The 20,731-nt window shown below is 46.7% G+C and overlaps 1 protein-coding gene across 3 annotated transcripts in view; it reads right to left on the bottom strand.

Moving 5' to 3' along the window:
- Window positions 1-2,280: 2,280 nt before the first annotated feature.
- Window positions 2,281-20,731, bottom strand: part of tnfaip8l3 (tumor necrosis factor, alpha-induced protein 8-like 3) — a 76,794-nt gene continuing 58,343 nt past the window's right edge. For 2 of the 3 annotated variants that reach the window (XM_038813589.1, XM_038813588.1), the window contains one exon: window positions 2,281-3,043. In XM_038813589.1, the coding sequence (XP_038669517.1) occupies window positions 2,478-2,978 (501 nt within the window). In that variant the 5' untranslated portion in view covers window positions 2,979-3,043 and the 3' untranslated portion in view covers window positions 2,281-2,477. Of the gene's footprint in view, window positions 3,044-4,178; window positions 4,318-20,731 lie in introns of those variants that run through there. The other variant, XM_038813587.1, reaches the window with a different exon arrangement.

The following is a 20,731-nucleotide window of genomic DNA, read 5'->3' as shown; positions in this document are numbered from 1 at the left end:
TGTGCTGCCCATGACATTCAACACATTTAAAAGGTATCTGGATCTGCATCTGAAGTGATGAGACCTGCGGGTTACAGACCAGTTGCTGGAAAGTGGATTGAAACGAGCGGCTAGTTTTTTTCTTTAGCCGGCACAGACACGATGGGCTGAACGGCCTCCTCCTGCACCATAACTTTTCTCAGGTTCTTTTAGAGAAGAATGTGGTAACATCAATTGTGATAGATGCAGTTTGCACCCACGGCTTTTATTGGTGCGAATGCATGCTTTATGTAGGCATCTTCCAACTAACAAATCTCGCAGAGCTGGCAACATTGGCCAGTTGTTGCTGAGTGGATGTGGATGCAAAGCCTTCGACTGAGATTTTCCTTTTCTCTGGACCTTACCTAACCTCCTTACTGGACCGTATGCATTTATAGTGACCGCCATAGAATCTTTCCTCCTCTTGTGCTTTAAATCCTGACTCCAGCAACGTCCCGAGATCTGTGCCAAAGAGGCATGGAGCAGCATATTTGGTGAAGGTCGCTGATTGGTGCAAGGTGAACTATAAATAACCCCCAGCCTCTTTACAATAAAGCACCATTGACGTCAATGAACTATTAGTTGTAGAGCAAGACTTACAAATTATGATAGCAATTCAGCACTTCCTCAAATGTGGTAGAACGACCAGACCAGCATGAGGGTACCTGCAGAAGAACCTTGTAACTCAACCTACGGACATCGCGTCTTGTCCTTCATTATTCTTGTTTGAGCAGAGATTTCAGTAACCTAGGTAACGGGCTCATTATATGCCAAAGCATTTAAGAATAATTCAATACAGAACGGATAGAGAACAAAAACCTAAACTGATGAAGCATGGTTATCTTTAAAATTTCATTTCCATTTTCGTTATTTGGGAGCTAAGGTGAAGTTGAAGTGAAGGTATCCCGGATTCTTAACATAAGTTTTGGTTTGCTTTATTTTTAAACTGCTCAGAAACTTTGCTGACATTTCACTGGAATCTCAAGGGCTTCTAACAAAAAGAAAAAAACCTTGGATACTAAAAACAGGAACACAACCCCACTCCTGTTTATCTGGTGAAATACCATCCCCCCACCCCCTTTTGTTATTGTACTCCACATTTTGATGACAGTAGCTGCCTGGGTGCACCTATTTGTTTACTTTTTAACCAGCCCTCACGCTTTTATTTTACGATGCTTTTGTATTGTACACAAAACCTGTGCCCAGTTCCAGGAGAGTGACTATCTCTGCATATCTCAATGACTTTTACCCTTGGATGTGGTCTCCCTGGGTTTGCTGTCTCACAAGTTTTCCCCACAGAGAACAAACGTGCAGAACAAGTCACACTTGCCTTTGGAGACACTAAAACCTGGCTTACCATTCTGTTAGCAAAGTCATTGTCCCTAAAATGCCTGATGGGGCTGGGGGGTCTGCTGGAAATGGGAGCCAGGCCCGTTTCCGTTATAGAATGCACTGAGACAGATTAGGGTTCCCTCTTGCCAGCCAAGCACTTGTGTAGAAAAGTGGTTGTACTTCACCCACCTGGCACATTATTTTGTGTCATTTTTGTGGGGGGGGAGTAAAGCAGGAAATGGTGGCGCTCCTGGTTACTTGACAGGCAGCAGTTCCTACGAAATTCTCCCCATTTGTGATGAGTGGCGGCTATTACTGTTACCCTGGGTTTGAGCCTTGCATCATTTGCCTTTGTGAAAGAAAATAGTTCGTTTCTCTTTCAAATTGTTCGTCGATTGGCGAGTTTGTTTTTCCAAAACGGAGGATTGTTAGGCTGCGGAGCCAAAAGCGGCGGAAGCACGATCTTTCAACAACTTCTAAAAAGGCAACTGGATAAAAAATCTGAGCAGGAAAAAAGTGTGGAGGAGAAATGGCGCGGCACGAGGAGGGCGGCAGCTTGAAGAGAACGGACACAGGCACAGTGAGCTGGGTGGCATCCTAAGCTGCAAATGGCTTCGCTTCTCTTTAAACAGCTAATTATGTTTGTCCTAAATTATTGTTCTCATTTTGAGTGACAGCAAAAATTTTGTGTTGCTTGGCTCGACCTTCTGCAATTCTGTGACAAGTTTTCCAACTTTAATGGTGTTGCTACTTGGATTGAGCTGTTGGAAAATACCTCAACTTCTGAGAATAGCAGTATTATATATATATATATACACATATATGCCCAGGATGTGTGGGTGTAAATGTAATTTAAGTTTTTACAAAAAGCTCTTCAACATGCACAGTCACAGCAGGTAATGTACTCCTCCTCCAAAGCAACAACACTGATTCACAAAAGGGATTGGTTTTTAAATGTATACACCCACAGTATAACATTTAGACAAAAGGATTCTCTGCAGCACTCAAATACAAACACTAGGAATAGACCATCAACCCTTCAGTCGTGGTATAGCTGTTTTTTGAAGACCAGCAGGGAGCTTTCAATGTGTTCTTGTTTTTTTTTAAACGTTTGAGCCTTAAAAAGTTCAGATGATTCCTTCGTCCAGCAGTTTGTTGACCCCCTCGCAGATTTTCTGCAGGTACACTTTGTAAACTCCCTCGGGATTGTACAAGTCGGACAGAAACTCCACATTTGCAAAGAGTCTGAAAATGTGATCGATGCGCCCGTGGGATTTGGGAGTGAGGTGACGCTCGATCAGTTCGTGAAGCAAATCCTTGCACTCGTTCAGGAGTCCCGACAGAATGTTCCTGTCAAACGTAAACTCGACCTCGTAGAAGCTGACCGCCGTCATGGCGGCCTGATTTAGTTTCTTCTTGAATTTATCCACAATCTCCGCTTCGTCCTGGTTAAACTGGTTGTTCCTGTAGAGGATCCCAATTTTTAAAGCAATCTTGATCAAGTCCTTCAAGACTTTGTGGGCTTCTTTCTTGTCACTTGTGTAATCTCTGGTTACTTTGTACAGCTCGTCCAGGATGTCACTACTCGTGTCGTCAATTAGCATATTGGCCATTGCCTTGGTGGCCATTTTACTGAGGATCTTTTTCTGAGCTTGCAGGGCCAGGCTTTTGGAGTTGAATGATTCTGTTCCCCCTGTGAAAACAAAAGGGGAGAGAAAAATACAATGGTCACAATAGAAACACAGTAAGAAGTCTTACAACACCAGGTTAAAGTCCAACAGGTTTGTTTCAAACACGAGCTTTCGGAGCACGGCTCCTTCTTCAGGTGAATGGTCTGCTTTTTTGCATCTTTGTAGAAACTGAATGTCAGTGTCTATATGCGCGATCTTCCTGGAGATCCTCTCCACTTTGAGCCGGCAGTTTGCGGTGTCAATGGTAGCCATGATGTGGAGATGCCGGCGTTGGACTGGGGTGAGCACAGTAAGAAGTCTTACAACACCAGGTTAAAGTCCAACAGGTTGAAGAAGGAGCCGTGCTCCGAAAGCTCGTGTTTGAAACAAACCTGTTGGACTTTAACCTGGTGTTGTAAGACTTCTTACTGTGCTCACCCCAGTCCAACGCCGGCATCTCCACATCACAATAGAAACACAAACTGGCCATTCTGAACCACTGATCTATACTGGCATTTGATCTACACAAACAAGCTCCTTCCCACTGATTATCTCCCACTCATGCTTCCTAGTTTTGGATTCCCCCACAAGTGGATCATAGAATCACTACATTACAGAAGAAGCCCATTTGGCCAATCAAGTCTGCATCAACCCATACTCTAAATACTCTTATACTCTAATATTCAAGGTTAATATGAGGTATGTGTGAATTAACAGAAAAACTGTGGAGGAACACATCATAGTGCACAATAATAATAATAATCTTTATTAGTGTCACACGTAAACACGAACACTGGAATGAAGTTACTCCCCTAGTCTCCACATTCCGGCGCCTGTTCGGGCACACTAAGGGTGATTTCAAAATGTCCAATTCACCTAACAGAACGTCTTTCGGGACTTGTGGGAGGAAACCGGAGCACCTGGAGGAAACCCACGCAGACAAGGGGAGAACATGCAGACTCCGCACAGACAGTGACTCAAGCCGGAAATCGAACCCGGGTTCCTGGCGCTGTGACACAATAGTGCTAACCACTGTGCTACCGTACCGCCCCAGATGAGACCAAAACAGATTCTCAATAACCCATCCAGATGTCAGTAAACACTATGGGAAGAATTTTTCCGAAGCTCGTTCATTTTAAAGCCCTCTTATCAGGTTACCTTTCAGTCTCTCCGGGAGGGGTGGAGTGGAATGGATAGAGGGTGGGGGAAAAAGGGATCCAGCCGATTCCATCTTTCCCTTATCGTTCTCATCTTTTGGCTCTGCTATCTTTATACTTCTTTTGTGCTCTTTCCAATGTCTCTATATCCTTTTGTAAAACGGAAAGCAGAACTGAACAATCATTGCCAATGTTTAGTGAGGTAGGGTTTATGAACAGCAATACTTCTACCAACTCGAACAGGACGTGTGATGTCCGCTGATTTTTGCCTGAACCATCCTTCACGCACATTTCGGTTCATATTGCTGCCGTTTTGTATTTGTCTGCTCCCTAGGGTCCTTTATGTAAATAGGACATCCTAGTTTGTTTTTTTGAAAAGCAAAAGTCACCACCTTAATTCTGAATATTCACAAGCTGAAGATGGAAGTAATCTCAAGAGTTTACAGAAGATGCGGGGAAGGCTATTAATAGATCGAGTGCATCATTACCTCCCAAAGCACCGACTGAATTAAAATGGGATTGGGAGTATTCAGGCAGGACTGGAAGATCTGTAAAGAGGAGGCTGCCTGTAAACTTTCCTTCAGAGCCCCATTTTGGAGCGTAACATTGCACTGTACTGTACGCTGGGGAAATAGGTGATTTTTCAAAACTGTGGGCACGATTCTCCGCGCCCCGCGCCGGGCTGGAGAATCGCCGCAACCGTGCCACGCAGCCCCGACGCCGGCGCGTGATTCTCCGAGGTGTGGAGAATTGGCACCATTTGCACCAGCGTGTTTGACGCATCGCGGGCCGCTATACTCGGAGGGGCCGGCAATTCTCCGGCCGAGTGGCCACGCTGAAAAAGCAGAGTCCCGCCGTCGCCGTCCACACCTGCTCGTTGCCGGCGGGAACTCTGTGCGAAGGGTCGGGGATGGCCTGTTTGGGGGGGGGCTCTCTTCCCTGGGGGGACCTCCAATTGGGTCTGGCCCAAGATCGGGGTCCACCTATCGGCGGGCCGGCCTCTCTCCCCCTGGGCATACTTTGTTGCGCGGCCGGCCCCTTGCCATGCCCATGAACCCCCATGCCGTGTTGCATCGGGGCCAGCGCGCTGAGACGTTCCCCGCGCATGCGCAGGTTGGCACGGCGCCTATTTGGCGCCAGAACGGAGGCTGGAGCGGCGTGAACCGCTCCAGCGCCGTGCTGGCCCTCTGTGGGGGCCACAATCGCTAGTCCCCGTGCCTGTTTCGCACCGTCGTTAAACGCAATGGCGTTCACGATGGCGCAAACACTCTGTCTCCATTTTGGAGAATCGCGCCTTGTGTGTTAGGATCAGCATTCCACACACCTTAGTTGTAATATTTGGTGGTGCAATATACTCATGCCAAAGCCAGCCAGTCCGCATACAATATTATGCCATTAAGCCTTCTAAACTGGTTTACAGTTTAGCAATAGCTGAGATTAACTGCTTTCAATCTCTGCATCAGGATGGAGGCAGTCGCACATATCTGCATCTACGGCTGGCACCGTCTGCCAGTCAGTCAAATTCATTGGCCGTTGCATTGCCTCCACTCTGTCCGTCCAATCTGATATGGAGTTAATTTAGGATTTGGGCTGACTTCTGACGGTGGCGTGTGAGGAGATGTCACTCTCAAGTTAGCTCCCGCCAGGGCATTTGTTTTTCGGCCCTTTATGTCCGCTTTCGGGGTAATTGTGGGGGGGGGGGGAAACGTATCCACTGGAAGACACAAGATGCCTGCATCAGAAAAATGCCACGAAAGGCCGGGGGTAAGAAACCAGTGGACGGAGATTTGTCCACAAACTCGGAGGTTGCTTCGTATGGCTCCTCTGTGGAGAAAATGGCAGAGACTGCTCCTGTGACCGCGACTGCTCCGATGAAGGCAGAAACGCTTGCCAACATGATATTGAAATTGGAAAAGACCTCCGAGACGGTGAGGTGTTAGAGAGAGTGGAGAAGACTTTGACAAGGCAAAGTAAGCAAATTGCCTCACTAGAGGCTGCGATCGCCATGGTAGCTAACGAGAATAAGTTGCTGAGGGCTAAAGGCGATGTAGAGAATTGCTCGAGGAGACAGAACCTCAGAGTGGTGGGGTTGTTGGAGGGTATGGAAGGCCCGACTCCCACTGCGTATTTTTCACAGATGTTTGGAAAGGTGATGGGGGAGGGTGGACTTCAGAGTGCCCTCTGGAGCTGGACAGGGTCCATCAGGCACTCCAGCAGAAGTTCCGGCTAAATGAACCACCACGGGCAGTCTTCGTTCGGTTTCACAGCTTTCAGGAGAAAGTGAAAGTGAAAATCGCTTGTTGTCACAAGTAGGCTTCAATGAAGTTACTGTGAAAAGCCCCTAGTCGCCACGTTCCGGCGCCTGTTTGGGGAGGCTGGTACGGGAATTGAACCATGCTGCTAGCCTGCCTTGGTCTGCTTTAAAATCCAGCGATTTAGCCCAGTGTGCTAAACCAGCCCCTGGAGAAGAAGCGGGTCCTGAAGTGGGCCAAGGAACTCTGGGATTAGAAATGGGAATGTAACCTTGTCAGGATCTAGCAAGACATTGGAGCTGGGCTGGCGTGGAAGGACCTGAGGGTTGACGTGGTGTTTTTGTAGAAGACCCATTCACGTGTAAGGGATCAGACCAGACTGCGAAGGGGTGGGTAAGCTAGATATTTCATTCGGCGTTCAAAAGTAGGGGTCAGTGTGGGGAGTGGGGGGGGGGGGGGGGGGGGGGGGGGCGAGTTTGATGAACAAACGGGTTCCTTTTTTGGCTACCAAGATGGTGGTGGACACCAATGGCAGATAAGTGATGGTCAGCAGGTTCTTGGGCAAAAACATTGGTGGTATTGGTCAATGTCTACGCTCCAAATTGGGATGATACTGCACCTGTGGGGAGGCTGTTGGCTTCCATTCCTGATCCGGTCATGCATCAAGTGGTTTTTGAAGGACATTTAAACTGTGTACTTCATCCCAAATTGGATCGATCTAGGCCTAAATCGTTGGCTCCATTGGGGGTAGCAACAGTGCTGTTCGCTTTTATAGAGCAGATGGGGGAGGGGAGCTGATCAGTGGTGGTTTATACACCCAAGAGATAAGGAGCTCGATTTTTTGGCTGCGCCCTCTTCAAAATCGTCACAGACGGGACGGGGACCATGTAACAATCTGTTGACCTCGGGCAGGAATTTCCAGTCGCCGGGTGGGCCCGGCTGAAAACACCCGCCCAAGGAATTTTCTTTTTTTTTTTCCTCGGGTCCACAAAGTTTATTCTAGGATTAACTTTCTTTCTGCTGGTTCGGTCTCCTCTCTTGGTTGGGGAAGGTGGAGTACCCCACATTTTGAAGACTTGGAGCTGGAGCCAGGGCCCACCATGAAGGTTGGATGCAGCCCTGTTAGTGGGCAAGGGGTTTTGTGGGCGCATGCCACTGGGGAATATATTAGGTTCAACAAAAATACTTCTGTCTCATCCTCTATGCTGTGGGAAACCCTTAAGGTGGTTATTAGAGGGGAGATAAATCTCCTATAAGGTGCATCAAGATAGGGCGACTAGGGTGATTTTCACAGTAACTTCATTGCAGTGTTAATGTCAGCCTACTTGTGACACTAATAAAGATTATTGTTATCTCTGGCAGCAGGACTTCCACTTCAGCCATCAATTGAGGGGTTGTGGCAGCTCTGCCACTTTGCCACGAGACATACGTTTCTGTTGTCAGTCACATTTTGCTGCTGTCCAGGTGTGTTTGCCACATTCGACCATTTGTCTGCCATTTTGTTTTTAAATTGGCTCCTGAAGGAGTGCTGGAATTTCCTCCCCTCGCCTTTCAGCCCATGAGCATGCCCCCTGCTGGTTGGCAGGTTTCAGCTGGGGCCTCTTACTGAATCTCGAACCATGGTAGTCAGGGAGGATCTGACCATCAGGAGCACAGCTGGACGCACAGCCCACTGTGTGCATTGCACGCTCTGTTGAAAACTCAAGTCTCGAGAAAGATCCATAGTCTAGGCTGATGTGAAAAGTGGCCACTTGGGTCAGATGCCAAAGCACTACGAGCCACTCCCAGCCCCAGCAAGAATCAAGTGTCATCTGGAGAGAAGAGTGGCGGTTTGGAAGAAAGGAGGATGTTCAGGTCATTGGAGGAGCAACAGGTGCCTCCGAGTTCTCGGAAAAAACGGAGATTAGTGATGACATAAACACTGGAAAATTTAAATATTCATAAGATATCAAGGGCGATTGGAATGCATCCAGTAGTCCTTGAGGGACTGAGAATAGAAGTAAAGGAAGCTGCAAATGAATATTTTGTAAGGTTTAATGATGACAGGAACAGTACCAGAAAATAAGACACCAGCTACTCTTGAAGTTTTCTTTGAACAAGACCCGAAGCATCGAATATAAAGGAACCAATTAAAACCCAATTGCCAAAGACAATATTCACTAGCCGGTGTCTATTTTTGAACAGCAATCTATCACTAATTAATGGGAGTGAACCCAGGATTATTTGCCTGGGGCCCACCAGGGCAATCCAATAATTCACTAACTTTAAAACTGCTTAGAGATTGGATGGAAAATCAATACATTTGTTAAGGTTTAAAATGGCAAATGCAGTAGTTTAGTATCGAGCAAGCTGAGTCCCCATCAGCTGTGGCAGATAGCTGGGTAGTCTGCCTTAACCCAATTGTTGAATTTCTATGTTGCTTGACATTAATTGCTGAGGCAGTTTGTCTAAAGTGTCATGAACATTGATGTAAAATAATTAACATGGATTCAAGTGCGTGAATTCTGTCTGACATAAAAGCCAAAGTCCTGCAGCACAACCACGGAACTTCACACATTATAATGTGGTTGGGCAACAAGTAACTTTTTGGGGTTCTTTGCACAAACTGTTCACTATTGCTCCAGAAAATTGTTAAGTTAAGGGATTTCTTCACAATGTGACTTGGAAAGAATGCTTCAACAGAGCCGGATAGGGAAGGATGTATATTTTTACCCAAGGAGGCTACCTTCTTTGAATGGTGTAAGGATTGATTCCCTCATTTTGCCATTATCATTTTTGATCCATGGATGTTTAATGGACATAGACCTTTAAGTCGAGAGGAGGAAGTGAGGATCTCAAAAGTTACAATATAGTACACTGCTAGCTTTTTGGATAGCAGAATTCAGACTTTTTGTCACCCGAAATATTGGAGGGGGACTTGGTTCGATTGCTTATCTGGTGGCCAACGAATTGGCCAAAAGGACCGTATTCTGCCCGGTAACAGGTGGTGATTGGGTCCTACCCAAATGGGATGGTTTCCAGCAATGAAGGAAAGGACATTTGGTCCTGGACGCTCTGAGAAAAACTGGTGAGTCTCTGTGTTTCCAGAAAAGCTGCATAGCTGCAGTATTTCGGAACCTACAGAGAACCTGGATGAATCTACGGTGAAAACCATTACAGAATGAAAGCAGAAACCTTAAGCTGAAAACTTAAACTAAACGAAGGTGTGCTAGAAGACAACCAACTGAAGTAAAGACTCTTATCTTTTTTATTTTCCACATTATTTTTACACCCCTCATTTCCCCTCTGTTTGTTTGTCTTGTGCATGTGTGCAGTGTGGGAGCGAGTTAAAATGGGAGAGTTAGGAACTTGATAATAGTTAACTACTTGTATTTGATGCATTTTTAACTGTAGTCATTGTTATTATTACAATTAATTGTGTTTAAATTTGCTAACCTGGTGACTGTAGTTATTGGACAGCCAAGGGCCAAAGACTTCAGGTGTTTTTCTAAGAATTATTTGTTAATTTCTGTGTTGTGACTATGGATCAAGTAGGACTGGAATTGACTGCACACTAGCCCAGGGGGTCGTAACAATGGGACAATGCAGACATGGCCCACATCGAGTGCAGCATACTTGGCCCATGTAAGTACATGCACTCTCGCATTACACAAGCAGTTGATCCCACTGCTCATGTACATTATTAAGGGTCAATGATGAAATGAAATGAAATTCGCTTATTGTCACAAGTAGGCTTCAAATGAAGTTACTGTGAAAAGCCCCTAGTCGCCACATTCCGGCGCCTGTTCGGGGAGGCTGTTACGGAAATTGAACTGCGCTGCTGGCCTGCCTTGGTCTGCTTTCAAAGCCAGCGAATTAGCCCTGTGCTAAACAGCCCCTAAGGGAATGATTGTAAATAACAATGCTCAATTAATATCAACAAAATCTATATAAAAAGATAAAAGCATATGAGGCATTAAAATATAAACAATGCTACCAGAAATAGATTATAGCATCAAAATACTGTGGGTGCTGGAAATACTGTGGGTGCTGGAAATACTGTGGGTGCCGGATATATGAAACAAAAACAAATCGTTCAAAAAACTCAGCAGGTCAGGCGATATCTGTGGAGAGAGGAACAGAGTTAATATTTCGAGTCCAAACTTCTTCATAATTCTTCAGTCCTCTCTTCAGTCAGAGTCATTTTGGACTCGAAACGTTAACTCTTTCTCTCCACAGATTCTGACACATCTGCTGAGTTTTTCCAACACTTTCTGTTTTTATTCGAGGTTGTAGCACCCAAGGTCAATATTTATGGGCAGGGCTCATTTTGGTAAAATAATGGCAGGTATTCGCAAATGCACAATATAAATGCAGTTGAGGGAGGCCATTGATCCTCTGATGCATCCAAGAAGGTGTTCCACATGGTGCTATCCAACCAGATCCAGAATCGAGTTTTCAGCACCATGTCTCATCCCTGGATGTCCATTCCCTGAGATATTCCGCTATTGTCACTTTATTCGAACACTTCGTTTCCTGCAGTTTATTATCCAGTTCCAGGTTTAACCTTGAATTTCTGCCACTTGAAATTACCCAGCATCATTAATGAGGAACCTTGTCAAAGGTTTACTGGAGACCAACCATTATACAATTTACCTCAATCCACTTGATATAAGAAAGAACGCTTTTTGAAAATTTGCTCTTGGAGCGTGAGCATCGCTGGCTTGGCAGGCATTTATTGCCCATCCTTAATTACCCTTGTGAAGTTAGGAATGATCCACCTGCTTGATCTATGGCAGTCCATGCGGTGTAGATGTACACACTGCTATTAGGAGAAGGAATTAAGCATCTTTGACCCAGCAACAGTGAAGGAACGGCAATACATTTCCAAGTCAGGATGGTGGCGTGCCTTGGGGGGGGTTCAATTCCCGTGCCAGCTGAGAATTCTGAATTCTCCCTCGGTGTACACGAGCAGGCGCCGGAATGTGGCGACTAGGGGCTTTTCACGGTAACTTCATGGCAATGTTAATGTATGCCTAACCGTGACAATAAAAAGATTATTATTATTATCTTCTGCCCTTGTTCCAGGTGTTGGTGGTCACTGGTTGGGAAGGTGCTGTGGAAGGAGCCGTGGTGAGTTGCTGCTGTGCATCTTTTCGATGGTACATACTGTGTGCCAGTAATGGAGGAAGCAAATGCTTAAGGTAGGGGATGTCTTGCCTCGGATGGTATTATCTAAAATTGATGGTCAGGAAAAGACCATCCAGTTCAGTTCATTGAGTCTGCCTCACACCATGATGGCTGAAGCATCAAAACTAAACATTACATCCCACCCACTTCCGCAGCTATATAATGTCTTGGGAGAAGCAACATTTTTGCATTCCTATAGGGTGTTATTGTACATCTGAACAAAATTCCAACCAACCTTTTGTAGAATTACATTGGTTGTTATGTGAGTGAGGCACAGTAATGGACAATACAAATAACAATGAGACGAACTTCCAGGACTCTACTTGTGTCACTTAGACTGTGGACTCTTCCTGAGCATGTCAACTCTTCACAACACCAAAGATTTGTCAGCGTCTAGCCCTTAACTTTGCACGAACAGCATTGCACAACTTTACTGCTGATGGTATCAGGCTGGACAAGAATTCCCACTATGTCCATCCTGTTAATTTTTAGCCATAATATTTTATTAAATGCTGTCACTTTGAGTAATTTCTGACAGATCTATTTGCTCCGGGAATTCTAGCAAGGTTAACTAATTGACTTTCACACCAGCATCAGGTCCGCAAATAGTAGCTGTTCCACTTCTACTTGGCTGGGCCCTTTATTCAGCAACGTGAACTGTATTCAGTTTGAGAATGTGAGATATTGGCAGCTGAGGGCAAGGTCAGGCTGAGGATCAAGGGGTGATTTAAGTAAGGTATGAATACGCTTCAGGCCAAATGGAGAAATAAGGGCGACATGAACTGAACTATCGGAAAGAGCTGGCAGCAAGTTAAGAGTACGGAAAAGGCACATGCAAATGACTGAAACAAGGGAGTAAAAGCCAATCAGCTCTCTCGGTCCCAAAATTTGGCGATTCTAGTAATGGTATGAAGCTGGAGGGGAGCAATAACTAACAGTAATATGAAATGATTAAATGGAATTAGCCTTCAATTTAGTTTTCAAGCTGCGGCAAGTTTGCTTAATCTGTTATTTTTTTAACCAGGTACCTCTAGTAGATACAAACATCAAGTTATGTGAAGCTATCACGTCAAGGTGGGTATCTGTAAGTGCGCAGTCTCTGAATTTCGATCCTAACTTGTTGACATCCATTTTAAGAAGTATGTATTTGTTTTGAAAGGCGTGGCCAACCCAACGCTAGGTCGCACAGTTTGTGAAAGGGGTTTCTAAATCCAGTTTATAGCACAATTAACCCTGATGGTGTTTTGACACAGCTAATGAGTTTGACGCACTTGATGAAGATCTCCACCATTTGCTTCAGGGAAATCATCATAAAGAAGCTGTTTATGACTTTACTTTAAAGAGCAAAGAGTGAAAGGTTTCCCACATTTTAAGCACTTTTGAGTATTTCATTTTTCCTTCGCTTCTATTTTCTCCTCTACTTAAGGCACAGCTTCATTCTGAGGATGAGCAGCATATTTTTTTGAATGGGGAGAGATTGCAGAACTCTTGAAGTAGAGGGAGATTTGGGTGTCCCGGTGCATAATCACAAAATGTTTGTGTGCAGGTGCAATAAGCGATTAAGAAGGCAAATGGAATGTTGCCATCTATCACAAGGGGGGTAAAATATAATAGGTTTGTTTTGCTACAGGCAGGGCCGGCTCAAGGCACCGGCAACTCGGGCTGTCGCCCGGGGCGCCATGTGCTCGGGGGCGCCAGAGACTCGGGTCCCGCGCATGCGCAGTTGGGCCGGTGCCAACCAGCGCATGCGCGGTGGCCGCCCACCCCCAGGGCGGCCCCCCGGCTCGGTCCGCCCCCCCCGCTCGGTCCCCCCCCCGCCCAGCCGCCCCCCTCGGGTCCGCCCCCCCCGCCCCGCCCCCCCTCGGGTCCGCCCCCCCGCCCCGCCCTCGGGTCCGCCCGCCCCCCGCGTCCGCCCCCCCGCGTGTCCGCCCCCCCCGCCCCCCCCGCGTGTCCGCCCCCCCCCGGCCCCGCCACCCCGCCCCGCCCCCCCGGCCCCCTCAAGGGCGCCGAAGTTCAGCTTGCCCGGGGCGCCAGCAACCCTAGAGCCGGCGCTGGCTACAGGGTGTTGGTGAGACCACATCTGGAGTACTTATTTAAGAAAGGATCTCCTTCTTCGGCTGCCCCTCAGGGTCGAGGATAACTTGCTTCCAAAAAAACATGAGTTCCCAATGCACCACCTACAGTCTCTGTCACAGGTGGGGCAGATGGTGGTTGGAGGAGTGGGTGGGTGGGGTGCCTGGGTTGCCACATTCTCCGTTCACTGTCTATGTTTGGCTTCAGCTTGCTCTCAAATGATGAAACTCTCGGGGTTCAGCTCCTTCCCGAATGTTTTACCTCCAATTCAGATGGTCTTGGGCTAAGGATTCCCAGATGTCGGTGAGGATGGCTTTTCCAAGGAGGCTTGAGGATGTCGTCGAAGCATTTCCTCTGCCCGGCTGGGGCTCGCTTGCTGTGTCGAAACTCCGAGCGGAGCACTTGTTTCGGGAGTCTAGTGTCAGACATGTGGACGATGCGTCCTGCGCAGCGGAGCTGGTCAAATATGATCAATGCTTGGGGGGGGGGCAAGAACATGGACGTTGGTGCACCTACCCTGCCAATGGATTTGTAGCATCTTGCGGAGGTGGTGATACATCAGTGTTTTGAGGTGCCTGCTATACATATATATAGGACGGCGGGTATCACTACTGCTCTGGTGGGTATCACTACTGCTCTGTGGACCTTGAGCTTGCTGGGTCTGAGATTCTGGTCTTGAAACACTCTTCTTCAGACGACCAAAGGTTGCGCTGACACACTGAAGGCAGTGTTAAACCGTATCGCCAATGTCTGCCCTTGTTGACAGTAGGCTCCTAAGATATGGAATGTGTTCCAAAGTATGGAAAATGGTCCAGGCTTTCCAAGGCCTCATCGTGGATTTTGCTAACCAGGGGTCAGTACTGTGGATGCAAGTTGGTCGAGGACCTTGCCTTATAGATGTTTAGTGTAAGGCCCATGCTTTCGTATGCCTCCGTGAAGGTGTTGACGATGGCTTAGAGCTTGGGATACGAATGTGCGCAGGCACAAAGATCATCTGCAAACTGTAGTTCTATGACAGAGATGGGATGGCCTTGGATCTGGCCTACAGGCGGAGGAGGTTGAACAGATCCCCGTTTGTTCTGTAGTTTAGCTCCACTCCAGCAGGGAGCGCCCTGGGGGTGAGATGGAACATTGCAACAAGGGAGATTGAGAAGAGCATCAGTGGGATGACACAGCCTTGCCTTACCTCCAGCTCGAATGTGAATTGGGTCTGGTAGATCCATTGGTCAGGATCACAGCCTGCATGTTATCGTGGGGCAGGAAGAAGATGGTGACAAACACTTGGGAGCAGCCGAAATGGAGGTGGGCGTTCCATAATCCCTCACGGTTGACAATGTCAAAGGCCTTTGTGAGGTTAAAGAAGGCCATGTACAAGGGTTGGTGCTGTTCACTGCATTCTTCTTGTAGTTGATGCAGGGTGAAGATCATTGTGCCCCTTAGTGGGCGGAATGTGCATTGCGACTCTGGCAGGAGCTCTTCAACCACAGGGAGGAGGTGATTAAGGAGGATTTTTGCGATGACCTGGCTGACAGCAGGGAAATTCCTCTGTAGTTGGTGCAGTCGTACTTGTCATCTTTCTTGAAGGCGGTCACCGTCACAGCGTCTCGGAGATCTCCTCCTTCCAGGGAAGATAAATGAGGTCATATATTCAAACCAATAGTGCTTCATCATCATGTTTGGTGCTTCAGTGAAGATACCTTGCTCTTTAGCTGTGGATGGCCTTTTCTGCCCCATGCCAGGTTGGAGTTGTGCTGAGATGATGGTGGGTAGCATATAAATTGAGTGCAGTTTTGGTCTCCTTATCGGAGGAAGATTATTCTTGCTCTAAAGGGAGTACAGAGAATGTTTACTAGGCTGATTCCTAAGATGGCAGGACTGACGTTTCAGGAGAGATTAAGTCAGTTAGGATTGTATTCGCTGAAGTTCAGAAGGGGGAGGGGGAGAGTGCAAGTGTGGAATCACCAGACAGGGTAGATACCGGACGGATGTTCCAGATGGTTGGGGTGTCCAGAACCAGGGGCACAGTCTGAGGACATGGGGTAGACCATTTAGGACTGAGTTGACGAGGAAGGTCTTTATCCAGAGAGTGGTCGGTCTGTGGAGTTCGCTACCAGAGAAAGTAGTTGAGGTCAAAATATTGTATGTCTTCAAGAAGCAATTAGATATTGTACTTGGGGCAAAGGGATGAAAGGATATGGGCGGGGGGGGGGGGGGGGGGGGGGGGGGGGGGGGGAGGAAAGATGGGATCAGGCTATTGAGTTGGATGATCAGCCATGACCATAATGAATGGCGGAGCAGACTCGAAGGGCCGAATGTCTTCCTCCTGCTCCTATTTTCTACAAAAGCAATAGAAGTAGTTTAGAGAAGGTTCACTTGACTGATTCCTGGGGTGAAGGGTTATCTTGAGGAAAGGTTGCACAGGCTGGGCCTGTATCCATTGGAGTTTAGACGAATGAAAGATGATGTAAAGATCCTGAGGGGATTTGACAGGTTGGATACTTTAAGGATTTTCCCCTGGTGGGAGAGACTGGAACAGTTTAAAACAGTTCCTTCACCGTCACTGGATCAAAATCCTGGATCTGCCACCCTAACAGCACTGTGGGTATACCTACACCTCTGGGACTGCAGCGGTTCAAGAAGGTGGCAATACTACCACCTTCTCAAGGGCAATTAGGGCTGAGTAATACATGCTGGCCTAGCCAGTGACATCCACATTCCTTGAAAGAAAATTCATCTTTCATGGGTCTTGCCCAATTGACTGTAAATGATGTTACTCTTCAGCTCCATTGTTAATGCCAATGTTGACAATGGGTAAGGTAATGACCAGGGACCAGAATCATGGCTGATTCTTCTCTTCTACCCAGGGCACTGACATCAAAAGGACTTCACTAAGTTAGCACTCAGTGGAAATTGAACAGGCCACATTCCTGTTTTCTGTGGTTTAGTGGCACAGTGGCCGGTGCATTTACCCATCTGCACAAATAGATTAGCATAAATTTAAGGCCGAACCTGATGAAATATGCAACTGATTCGGTGTCATTTTATCATGATGTCTGATTGATGTAATTATTCTCATGGCATTAGATAAACCTCCGACATTACCTTGTAACATCAGCTGGTTTTATAAATGCATAATTTAGATTAAAGTGACATGGACATCAAGTACTTGAAGTGGTCTTTATGGAGTTAGTTACCTGGACAATTAACATAAGTTACTAAACCTCCTCCTGATGAATGTTGCATTTCTATATGGAAATAAAATACCTATAATAATAATCGTTATTGTCACAAGTAGACTTACATTAACACTGCAATGAAGTTATTGTGAAAAGCCCCTAATCGCCACAATCCGGCGCCTGTTTGAGTACATTAAGGGAGAATTCAGAATGTCCAAATTACCTAACAGCACGTTTTTCGGGACTTGTGGAAGGAAACCGGAGCACCCGGAGGAAACCCACCCAGACACAGGGAGAACATGCAGACTCCGCTCAGGCAGTGACCCAAGCCGGGAGTCGAACCTGGGACCCTGGCGCTGTGAAGCAACAGTGCTCACCACCGTGATACCGTGCCATCCACTGTTACCGTGCCGCCCATGCAAACAGTAAAGATAGACTCTGAGCAGTACTTTGGAAAGGGTCGGATCTTTATGGAGGAGGTGGGAATTAGGAGGCAGGTTTCTTTCCTGAGTTGTAGGACCCCCCCCCCCCCCCCCCCCCCCCCCCGACGCAAACTGAAGATTGACATTTTTGACGAAATGGAAGCCGAAATAGTGAGAGGTATGGGTCTGTCAGCCAACTTGTTTGGGGGGTGGAGGGGAGCCCGGGAATTAGAAGCACACCACTGAACTAGGCCACATTTTGCCCCACTCGACAGCTCTTGCTGTGTACGTATGAGAATTTATTTAAATGTGGAAGACTGCTTTTTCACAATGGCCAGGGCAAATAGAAAACTAGGGCAGGGAAATGTTAGTCTTACTTCCACTTTATAATCCAGGTAAAACTATTTCAAAGTTCAGTAAGGAGCACAGTAAGAAGTCTTACAACACCAGGCTAAAGTCCAACAGGTTTGTTTCAAATCTCTAGCTTTCGAAGCACTGCTCCTTCCTCCTCCTTCACCTGAGGAAGGAGCAGTGCTCTGAAAGCTAGTGATTTGAAACAAACCTGTTGGACTTTAACCTGGTGTTGTAAGACTTCTTACTGTGCTCACCCCAGTCCAAAGCTGGCATCTCCACATTATTTCAAATTTGCCAACCCTGCACCCGAGAGCTTGGAGATGTTCAGCTTTATACAGCTCCCAACGGCTGCCTGCACTGTGTGGAAATACCTTGTAAAGTGAGCACTTAATAAGCTCCTTAACTACGTAAGTAATGATGAGGGAGACTTCACTTTCCTGCCCTCCAGCCCCACTCCCTCCCCACCTCTCAGGAGAGCAGGGTCAAAAACGGAGGCTGCAGATCAGCACACAGGCCCTTGATTCCATTATCTTGGTCACACACCTCTCCGTCGACCCAATTATTTGTTTTTATTCATTGGAACTATGCTTGAGGGCTGGAGAATTACAACTTGCAACACTAGATGGAGCACTGCACAATAGAAGCTAGTGGGGAAGCTGATACATGGGCCTCACTCTTGCTACTAGCACACTTCCTGTCCCAAAATGAAGGAGTGCTGTAAGACAGCAATGTCTGAACTTTTGTCTTTGACTTTATGAAGTCTCGGGATAAAGATAGAACCGTGCACAGCACAGAAGGAGGCCATTCGGCCCCTTCTTTGAAAATGCTATCCAATTGCCATTCAACTTCTTCTTTGAAAGTGTTTCCCAATTTGTCCACTCTTTCCCACAGCCCGCCTTGGTTACCTTCTCAGGAATTTGGCAAATTCCTTTTTGAAAATTGTTCTTGAACATGTTTCCACTGCCCTCGTGCATTCCTGATTATAATAATATGCTGCTCAAATAAATTTATTCTCATCTTTCCTCTGGTTCTGTTGCCTGTGTGGAAATACCTTCTAAAGTGAGCACTTAATAAGCTCCTTAACTACGTAAGTAATGATGAGGGAGATTTCACTTTCCTGCCCTCCAGCCCCACTCCCTCCCCACCTCTCAGGAGAGCAGGGTCGAAAACAGAGGCTGCAGATCAGCACACAGGCCCTTGATTCCATTTTCTTGGTCACAGAAGTCTTCTGTTACTTCTGGTTTCTGGTCTTCCCACCAGTAATAACAGATTTGTCTTCTATGTTCTATCAAAACCCCTCATGAGTTTGAAAGCCTCTATTAAATCTCACCTTTGCTCTAAAGGAGAACAATCTCAGATTCTCTAACCTCTCCAAGTCACCGAGCACTGGAATTTTCTGGGGCGACTCCTCTGCACGCACTTCCAAGACATTGCCACCCTTCCTAATGTATGGCCCCCAGAATTGGACGCAATGAAAATCAGTGATTTTTCCAACGGTTTTGAGTAACTTCCTTACGCAAGAATTTAAATACAGGTTCCCTTCAATTTTCCCATATCTCAAACTCTTGGTATGAACAGATCTTGCCTTTTGATTTAGGATTTGGATTTATTGTAACGTATACTGAGGTACAGTGAAAAGTATTGTTCTGTGTACAGTCCAGACAGATCATTCCATACATGAAAAACCTAGGACTTGCGCGATATACACAATGTAAATACCTCCTCTGGAACCTTTCCAAGGACAGCACATCCTTCCTTAGATAGGGGGCCCAAAACTGCTCACAATACTCCAAATGAGGCCTGACCAGAGCCTTATACAGCCTCAGAAGTACATCCCTGGTCTTGTATTCTAGCCCTCTTGACATGAATACTAACATTGCATTTGCCTTCCTAACTGCCGACTGAACCCGAATGTTAACCTTAAGAGAATCTTGAACAAGGACTCCCAAGTCCCTTTGTGCTTCTGATTTCCTAAGCATTTCCCCATTTGGAATATAGCCTGTGCCTCCATTCCTCCATCCAAAGTGCATAACCTCACACTTTTCCACATTCTGCCACTTCTTTGCCCACTCTCCTAGTCTGCCCAAGTCCTTCTGTAGTCCACTTGCTTCCTCAATACTATCTGTTCCTCTACATGTCTTTGTATCATCTCAAACTTAGCAACAGTGCCTTCAGTTCCTTCTTCCAAATCATTAATGTGAAAAGTTTGTGGTCCCAGCACTGACCCCTGAAGCACACCACTAGTCACCGGCTACCATCCTGAAAAAAGTCCCCTTTATCCCCACTCTCTGCCTTCTGCCTGTCAGCCAATCCTCTATCCATGCCAGGATCTTACCCTCAACACCATGGACTGTGAACTTATTTTACAGTCCCCTGTGCGGCACCTTGTCAAAGGCCTTCTGGATATCTCAATAAATCACATCCACTTATTCTACTTTGTCTAACTTCCTTGTTACCTACTCAAAGAACTCTAACAGATTTGTCAGACATGACCTTCCCTTGACCAAGCCATGCTGACTCAGTCCTATTTTATCATGCACTTCCAAGTACTCCGCGATCTCATCTTTAATAATAGACTCCAAAATCTTACAATGACTGAAGTCAGACTAACCGGCCTATAATTTCCCATCTTCTGCCTCCCTCCCTTCTTAAACAGCGGTGTTACATTAGCCACTTTCCAGTCCTCTGGGACCGCCCCTGCCTCCATGATTGCTGAAGCTTGATTGCTCCACTTTCCCCATTCAAACCCTCCACCACCGACGAACTGTGGCAGCCGTGTGTACCATCTACAAGATGCACTGCAGTAAGTTCCTTAGACAACACCTTCCAAACCCACGACCGCTACCATCTAGAAGGACAAGAGCAGCAGATTCCTGGGAACCCCACCACCTGGAGGTTCCCCTCCAAGTCACTCACCACTCTGACTTAGAAATATATCGCCGTTCCTTCACTGTCGCTGGGATAATATCCTGGAGCTCCCTCTCCAACAGCACAGTGGGTGTACCTGTACCTGAAGGACTGCAGCGGTTCAAGAAGGCAATTCACCACCACCTTCTGAAGGGCAACTAGGGATGGGCAATAAATGCTGGCCGACCCAGCATTGCCAAC

This window comes from Scyliorhinus canicula, chromosome 12 (assembly GCF_902713615.1).
Source record: "Scyliorhinus canicula chromosome 12, sScyCan1.1, whole genome shotgun sequence".
In the NCBI taxonomy this organism is placed as follows: Eukaryota; Metazoa; Chordata; class Chondrichthyes; order Carcharhiniformes; family Scyliorhinidae; genus Scyliorhinus; species Scyliorhinus canicula.
This window is presented reverse-complemented; position numbering and strand designations above follow the sequence as displayed.